At 39.9% G+C, this 9,544-nt stretch overlaps 1 protein-coding gene across 1 annotated transcript; it reads right to left on the bottom strand.

The window, feature by feature from the left end:
• Nucleotides 1-421: 421 nt before the first annotated feature.
• Nucleotides 422-3,409, bottom strand: LOC143622393 (uncharacterized). Its single transcript, XM_077093561.1, has 3 exons — nucleotides 3,039-3,409; nucleotides 1,331-1,625; nucleotides 422-757 (listed from the first exon to the last, which is right to left on the bottom strand). The coding sequence occupies exons 1-3, from the start codon at nucleotides 3,407-3,409 to the stop codon at nucleotides 422-424; spliced, it is 1,002 nt and encodes a 333-aa protein (XP_076949676.1).
• Nucleotides 3,410-9,544: the final 6,135 nt, after the last annotated feature.

Raw genomic sequence — 9,544 nt, 5'->3', positions numbered from 1 at the left:
GGTGATATCAATTGTTGATTATACCCGAGAATTAAGGCCTAAGAAAAGTGTGGGGGGGGGGGTATACATCGTTGGTGAAGAGAGGAAGAAGGGAAAAGAATATTTTATTATTATAATTTGAATACAATTGCAGATTGGTCCTTCATCTTTTGTGGTGGGTGCAACAATGGTGAATTGTTTAGTTCAGGGGTTGAATTGGCAATTCTTAGATAGTTTAAATAAATATAAAAGGAATAATTAAATAAAAGAATTTTTTTATTAATAATTTTAACCGACTACGAAACGGGTAGGGTACGAAACATGAAACGAAAAAAAAAACAAAATGTTATATCATTCCCTACTTTCGAAAATTTCGTCCCGAAATTAGAGATTAAGCTGTAACGAAGAGGTGCGGGTACTTGGCTTCCATTTGGTCTTCTCGTTACCAAGTGAACTCGGGGCCATGCTTGGATTCCCAACGAACTTTGACAATCGGAATACGGCTACGCTTTGTTTCCTTCTCCATACGATCCATGATTTCAACGGGTTTCTCGATTGCGAGCATAGATTCATCAACTTGTATTTTGTCGAGGGGTATGTGGAGGTTCCCCTCGGCTAAGCACTTCTTGAGATTGGAAACGTGAAAAGTGGGATGAACATTGGAGAGCTCTTCGGGAAGATCGAGACGATACGCAACTCTACCAACTCTTTCAACAATTTCAAATGGTCCAACAAAGCGAGGAGATAACTTGTTTCTTTTACCAAATCGAACCACTCCCTTCCAAGGAGATACTTTTAGGAGAACTCGATCACCAACATTAAACTCGAGGGGTCTACGGCGCTTATCGGCATAGTTCTTTTGACGGCTACGAGCGGCAAGGAGATTTTGACGAATAAGAGCAATCCGGTCGGAAGTTTCTTAAACAAGCTCGGGACCGGTGATTTGCGATTCACCAATCTAGCTCCAACAAATCGGGGAGCGACATTTTCGACCATAGAGAGCTTCAAAGGGTGTTATGCCAATACTAGTGTGGAAACTATTATTATAGGAAAACTCAACAAGTGGTAAGTGAGTATCCCAATTTCCACCAAAATCTAGCACGCAAGAGCGGAGCATATCTTCGAGCGTTTGAATCGTTCGCTCGGATTGACCATCGGTTTGCGGGTGATAAGCGGTGCTTAGATCAATACGGGTACCCAAGGCGGTTTGCAATAAATTCCAAAAATTAGAGGTAAACCGACCATCACGATCGGAGATAATGGTCAACGGTGTTCCATGGCGGCAAATGATGTTCTTGACATAGAGTTGAGCTAGTTGACTCATGGAGAATTTTTCTCGATTAACAATTACCCAAATACTATCATTGCGGATTTGAGTAGTGGGGATTTTGGTGACAAAATCCATAGCTATGTCCTCCCATTTCCAAACGGGGATCGGTGGTTGCTCTAGCAAGCCAAACGGCTTTTGATGCTCGGCTTTGACCTTAGAACAAGTGAGGCCTTTAGATACATATATCGCAATATCTTTCTTCATTCCCGGCCACCAAAACATGGGGCGAAGATCGGCATACATCTGATCAGCACCGGGATGAATCGAGTATCGTGACTTATGAGCTTCATCAAGGATGAACGTGCGAATACCGTCACTATCGGGAACCCATAAACGGTTCAAATAATAAAGCAAACCATTACATTTGGTTTCAAGTTGGAGTTCGGCGCCACACGACATCTCGTCGTATAAACTTCCTTCGGTGACGGTGACGTGTTGAGCGTCAAAGATGCGGTATTGAAGGTCGGATTGCATAGTGACACAATTGAGGAAGGAGGATTTAATGTGACTCTTGCGACTAAGAGCATCGGCCACGACATTTGCTTTCCCGGGGTGGTAGCGGATCTCGCAATCGTAATCGCTTAACAATTCGGCCCATCGTCTTTGTCTCATGTTGAGAACCTTTTGGTCGAATATGTATTGCAAACTCTTATGATCGGTGAAGACCACACATTTCGTGCCATAAATATAGTGTCTCCAAATTTTCAAGGCAAACACAACCGCACCAAGTTCGAGATCGTGTGTCGTGTAATTTTTCTCGTGAACCTTGAGTTGACGCGAGGCGTAAGCAATGACCTTGTCTCGTTTCATAATAACACAACCGAGACCTTGGATAGAAGTGTCACAAAACACAAAAAAATCATCGTTGCCCTCAGGAAGAGCAAGGATAGAAGCATTGCAAATTATGTCCTTTAGGGTTTGAAACGCTTTTTCTTGTTCGTGACCCCATTCATAGACTTTCCCTTTGTGGGTTAGTGCGGTAAGGGGTGAAGCAATCTTCGAAAAGTTGCGGATGAAACGACGGTAATATCCCGCTAAACCAAGAAATGAGCGAACCTCCGTTGGAGAGGACGGGGTCTTCCAATTTTTAACGGCCTCGATTTTTGCTGGGTCAACGTGAATACCCTTGTCGTTGACGATGTGGCCCAAGAATTGAACTTGCTTTAGCCAAAATTCGCATTTGGAGAATTTAGCATAAAGTTGTTCTTTTCGCAACAAGTCAAGAATATCGCGCAAATGATCTTTATGTTCATCCTCGGATTTAGAATATATCAAGATGTCGTCGATGAAAACAATCACAAACTTGACGAGGTAGGGTTTACAAACGCGATTCATAAGATCCATGAAAACGGCGGGAGCATTAGTCAACCCAAAAGGCATAACTCGGAATTCAAAGTGCCCATAACGAGTACGGAAGGCGGTCTTGGGTATGTCATCCTCGTGGACACGAAGTTGGTGATAACCCAAACAGAGATCAATCTTGGAAAAACAAGCGAATCCTTGAAGATGATCGAACAAGTCATCGATGTGCGGAAGGTGATAACGGTCCTTGATAGTAAGATTATTGAGCTCACGATAATCGATGCACATACGAAGAGTACCATCCTTCTTCTTGACAAACAAAATGGGTGTGCCCCATGAAGACGAACTCGGGCGAATGAAACCCTTGTTCGTGAGTTCTTGGATTTGGTTCGAGGGTTCTTGCATCTCGGAAGGTGCAAGACGATACGGTGCCTTGGTTACAGGGTTTGCTCCGGGTACAAGATCAATACGGAACTCCACTTGACGTATGGGAGGGAGTCCAGAAATGTCTTCGGGAAAGACTTCCGGGAAATCGCGAACAATCGGGATGTCGGAAAGTTGCTTTTCTTCGTGGGCCTTTGTGGTGACATGGGCTAAGAAAGCGACATGCTTCTTGCGCAAATAGCGTTGGGCTTCTAGGCACGACATGAGGTTTAGCTGTGAAAATGGTCTTTCTCCAGTGACATTTAGAATCATGCCACCTTCGATAGGGATATGAATAATCTTCTCGAAACATAGAATTTCGGCACGGTGTAGAGAGAGCCAATCCATGCCAATGATGACGTCGAAGCTACCCATTTGCATAGGAATGAGATTAATCGAGAACTTTTGCCCATTAAGGGTGAGCGTGCAATTACGGATGACGGAGTCAATAACGATCGAACTACCGTTAGCTATCTCTACCGTGAAGGGTTTAGACAATTAACTACGGGGCACATTAAGTATGTACTCAAAATCAAAGGAAATGAAACTCCTATCGGCTCCCGAATCAAATAATACCGATGCATGATGCTTGTTAACTAGAAACGTACCGTTCACCACATCGTTCGAGTTTCGGGCTTGGTGCGCTTTGATGGTGAAGGCTCGCCCTTGAGTTCCTTGAGGTGCTTGGGTTTGGGAAGCTAAAGCTTGAGGGGTTGGAGCTTGGTAAGCTTACATGAGCATGGGTTGAGCTTGAGGGTTTGGAGGCATGAGTTGGGGTAATTGGGGTTGGTAAGTTTGAACTTGGCAGGCTTGAGAGGTGTAATAGGGTTGTGGGGCAACATAGGCTTGATGGGCTTGAGCGAGTCGAGGACATGTGTTGCGGAGGTGGTTCAGATCACTGCAGTTATAGCAAGCCCTAATGGTATTAATGATTGGAGCACGAGGGATGGCTCGGTTGGGTTGGTTTGATGGTGCGAACCACGGTGGAGCGGCTTGCATTCGGGGTGCTTCTTGGCAGTATTGGGTGAGGTGGCCGAATCGGTGGCAATTGGTGCACACTCGGCAAGTGGATTGAGCCGGATGGTGACGTTGACAAGTGTTGCAATACGGGTATGGGCCGGTGTATGGTTTCTTGGTTGGAGGTGCTTGTTGGGCTTGTGGTTGGGCTTGTTGGGCTTGTGTGGGCCGGTGTAGGGTTTTTTATTGTTGATTAAAAACGAGTACAATGCATATAAACATTACCGTTAACAGTTACGAATTGAGGGTTAACGAGCAAAACGGGTCACGGCTGGGCTTGAGGTCAGAACTGGCTCTTGACGGCTTTAAAATTGTAATTATTTTAGGGTTTAGGTTCGCAAGCTTGCGAGGAAGTTGTGTGCACGTTATAATTGAATTATAATCGTGTTTATATAGTGTTTTAAGGCTAGAGGCAGCCACGATTCGTTTTAATTGAATTCTCTTTCAATTTGATTCATTTTCCTTGTTTAAACCGTCGGTGTGATGCATTTTTGGGTAATAAAAGATTTGGTGATATCAATTGTTGATTATACCTGAGAATTAAGGCTCAAGAAAAGTGAGGGGGGGTATACATCGTCGGTGAAGAGAGGAAGAAGGGAAAAGAATATTTTATTATTTTAATTTGAATACAATTGCAGAATGGTCCTTCATCTTTTGTGGTGGGTGCAGCAATGGTGAATTGTTTAGTTCAGGGGTTGAATTGGCAATTCTTAGATAGTTTAAATAAATATCAAAGGAATAATTAAATAAAAGAATTTTTTTTATTAATAGTTTTAACCGACCACGAAACAGGTCGGGTACAAAACATGAAACGAAAAAAAAACCGAAATGTTACATCAAAGGCGGCTTATTAATCGTTCAGCTACGCGAACAAGTAAAATGCTGGTCCTTCGCACTACGCGATGAAAGACTCCGAATCCCGGGAATCCTACAGTTGGTCATCATACCCAAAATTTACAAAAATTTAAAACCAAAACAATTTGTTTTATTCAAACCAGTTCAGAGTAATAAACAGTAGAATTAATAAGCATCAAAAACCCCCAAAAACCGGGGACATGTGCCCAAAAATAAAATATAATAAAATGTTTATTTTATTTGAAGTCCTCGACTAGAAATGCCTTCAACCTCCGAGTAGTCTCTAGCACGTCCAAGCGGTAATCTTCAATCCTCAACCCGAAAGTCAAACTAACATACACACAAAGTCAACTTGAGCTGAGTGAGTTCAAGTTTTAAATAAGAAATATTCATTAATCAATTTAATTTCATAAATATAAAATGTAGGAGATAAATCATAAGTGATTAAATAAATGCTTTTTCCTTGGTCAAACACACGACACGGGCTTCTTCACCCCGGGTCATCCCCAAGTAATATAATTAACCCAGCCGCGGTTTAACAAAAACCAAAATCACACAAAACGAACCTCCTCACCCCGGGTCATCCCCAAGTAATATATTTGACCCGGTCACGGTTTAACAAAAACCAAAAATTACAGAACACGAGCCTCCTCACCCCGGGTCATCCCCAAGTAATATATTTGACTAGGTCACGGCTTAACAAACCTAAACACGTGATACGGGCCTCCTCACCCCGGGTCTTCCCCAAGTAATAGATTTGACCCTGTCACAATTTAACAACACATAAACATCCACATACAAACTTACAAACAACTAAATCAATTAACCAACAAAGCAATATCATCACGTATAATCCATAAATAATGGATCACCAAGGAATTACTATTGGGCCTAATAGCATCATTGTAACATCTCGGATTTTTCAAACCCGTTTACGTTTAACCCAATCCGGGAACACTTTTAGATCTTTATTATTCATCAAGAAATTAATATTTATAAGAATTAAAGATTTCAAGTTCAATTTATACCCTTATACTTTCAAGAATGTTCAAAATCTTATTTATACCATAAAAGGTTCAATAATTAACCAAACATCAAATTTCAAGGACCATTTGTGTCAAAAATCAAAACTTAGGCACCCTAGGCTGGAGCTTCACGCGGTGGGCTACCCCTCCCCCACCGCGCAGCGCTTTGGGATAGCTGCACACACTCATTTCGTGATAGATAGTTTTCTAGTTCGTTTTTGGTATAAAATCGATTATATTTGGCATATTTGAGTGAATTAAGGACCAAGTAAACATTATATAACTAAATTACAAGTTCTAATTCATTTTCCCTACCCAAGATCAGATCTTTATGAATAATTCGATGATTCTTTCCCTTAAATCTCATATACTTGCTTAAACGAGTAAAAAGCCCATATTTTGTTTGTTATTGCTTTTCCTATATAAACAACCCTTAATCTCCTGCCATAACACTTTTACACAAACCCTAGAGAGCCTCATAGCCTTCATACCCTCTGCCCTGTTACGCCCGCTAATTTATCGGTTTAAAGATTTCCTGCATGTAGAGTATGTATGTTTTCTTGGGATTTGTCTGGCATCTTTCGTTGACCCGACCATCTTCCCGGTACGTTATTGATCAATAAGTTCGTTTTAGGCTTAACCGGTGGATGTTCAATTGTGTTCTTGTCGGGGCTGTTTGAAGTGAGTTTTTGCACCACAATCTTCCTAGGTATGTCCCGTATATCATACTTAAAGATCATGTTCATAGGTGTTCGTTAAGTTGATCAACTAGTTGTAGTTTGATTGTTATGTTCGGTTGTCTAGAATTGTAGTTTGGCGCGTTTAACGCGAGGGTTGAAGTGATTAACGACCAATTCAGCTCGGGGACACTTGGTTTGATGTACGGGCTGTTCAAAATTCATTTTTATAAGTTATGGGGCTGAATTGGTTGTTGGTTACCCGAACGGGTCGGTACAACGCGCAATTGTGTTTATTGAATAGTTGGTGCGTTGTACTTGCGGGTTACCGACCCATTTGACTCGTGTGGCGTCGTGTGGACTTGTTGGCTGTGATTTTATCATAATGGGTCCACACGGGGCTGAGTTGGATGTTAACGGCCTAAACGACTCCTTAACGCGCGTGTTAGTGTCACCTAGTGCTCCCGTGGGGCAATTTGGGAATTCTTTATTCCCGGGAGTACCTAAGGGTCGTTTTGGTGAATGTGAGACCTCGGGGGCTGTTGTGATTAAGTTTGATGAGGTCGAGGGTTTAGGTAACTCGAACCATGTTAGAATGTCTCGTAGGATAAACGAGTCATCTTGATGTCATTAGTATTGATTGAATGTAAACCGACAGGTGTTTGAGTTTTGGGATTTCTTAGGGATTCTCTAGCTCGTGGTGAATCCGCGTCTTGTGTCAGGTGAGTTCTTGATGCCCCGTTTAACTCTTTTTAAGTTTTGGGCTAGCATGCACACCTAAGTGTTTTCTTACTTGATGAAATGTTTTGAACGATTTTACATAGGCTTGCTAGTATTGATAGGCCTTGGAATGTTAAAGAATGTGTGTATGTATATATATATATATATATATTAGAATGGCCAATATTTGGCGAATGTTGTAGTCGTCTCGACTACTAAATGTTGCGTATGCCTACTTTGTGTTTGCATGCGCTGAATGTTACGTGTTTGGGTTGTACGTTTTCTCAGCCCTGAATGTTATTATTGAATGTTATATATATATATATATAGGAATGCACGTATAGAGATGCTCATACGTAAGGATGATTATTTATGGAATGTGGTGACCTAACCGATGTATTTCCATTTACCGTTTTAAAACCGTTGGAATGATTATTAAGACTTTTGTTACTTATTTAAAACTTGAACTCACTCAGCTTAAGCTGACTTTGTGTGCATGTTAGTGTGAGTTTCAGGTTAGGAAGAGGATGCCTTATCGCTTGGACGTGCACGAAGCTACTTGGACGGTGAAGGGCATACGTGATTTGAAGATTTTATTATTAAAACATTTATTTTTAAAAATTTTTACTAAAGATAATTATGTTGGTTTTGGGTAAAATTCCCGGGTTTTTGGGAACTTATTTTGTTATTTACGTTTTCCACCGAATTATACTCTGTGATGCTCATTTTAATGAAAATAATTGTTTTTAAGTTTAATTGTTTTTACGAGTGTTTTGAATGACTACCAACTGTGGGGTTCGGGGCCTTACATGCCCAACTCGTATTCTCTCGGTTTTGGCATGTTCGTTGAAGATACAAGATTTGTCCGTTGACTTTGCTTGCTTTAGGACCTTTGAATTCCGTTTCTCATCAATCCTTTCACTTTCCGGATAAGTTGTAAACATAGGAATCGTTCATATATATTCCCTACTCAATAACCTTCAATCAAGTTTGACTAGTCAATTCGCTTAGAACCCGTTAAAGGGCAAAACAGTCAACAAGTTTGACTTTACGTTTTCTCATACTTCTGATCGGATTCAACGTTCGGTCCAGAAGACTTTTATTCTCGTAACGTAATTTTAAGCCTACTGACCAAAACCCGAGTTCTGAATTGCTGTTCGGATTCTGGTCAGTAGCAGCTCGCTTAAATCTTTAATTTAACATAACTGAAGTTCTAGACGTCCGTTTGGATCGATTCTAGTGGCATTGAGTTTGTTTTTACTTATATTATCATATCTCAAAGTTTCATATTCTGACTTGTTCATATCGTTTGACGTGTAGTGGCCGACACGCTTATTCGTTAACTCGCTTATTCGTATTAATATTCGCTTGTTATTAATCTAAGATGAGTTTTATCATTTCCCTATTTTACTCAATTTTCACAATATTTTGGGGACATATGCGTATATATATATATATATATATATATATATATATATATATATATATATATATATGCGTATATCATACTATATATATATATATATATATATAATAACAAACGTGTAATTGTGTGTGATTAATCAAATATACTTGTTATGTGCTTACATATTTATGTGCATTTGTTTAGCATGTCCCCTTGTGGAGGGTTCTCATTGACCACCGCCCGATTCGCTTGTCAATGGTTTAATCGACAACTTATTTGCTCATGGTTTGATTTCATTACCGCATTTATTACGTTTTGCTTATTTTTCTTATTTATTCTATTAACATTATTTTGGTGTCAAATATTGGTGATAAACTCACTCAACATGTTTGTTGACAAAACTCCATTTTCTACGCATATGCAGGTTGCTTGTATTGAATATTGAAGTTGGACGCTTAGACAAGACCTTAGGATATAAACAAGATAATCATTATTTGAACTTACATACATGTATTTAACTTGTTTGTTATATTTGAATATTGTGTGTATTCTTTCAATAAAATAATTAATTAGATATTGTCACCTTTTATGTATGATAGTATCATACATGGATTTGGATTTTACCATTAATATGTGGTAACATAGAAGATCAGTTGCAATAGAATCCTAGAAGAAGCGTTTTTGCAGTTATATTCACTCCATTTTCCTGCAAAGATTTTTCTTTTTGGCCCAATATTTTCAAGGTCAATAGTAAATTTTACATATTACTTACATGTTTAACAGAGATTACAAACATTGTAAAGATGTGTAT

This window comes from Bidens hawaiensis, unplaced genomic scaffold (genome assembly GCF_021521415.1).
Source record: "Bidens hawaiensis isolate Kalapana, Puna unplaced genomic scaffold, B.hawaiensis_p1.1 tig00003126_1, whole genome shotgun sequence".
Classification (NCBI taxonomy): Eukaryota; Viridiplantae; Streptophyta; class Magnoliopsida; order Asterales; family Asteraceae; genus Bidens; species Bidens hawaiensis.
This window is presented reverse-complemented; position numbering and strand designations above follow the sequence as displayed.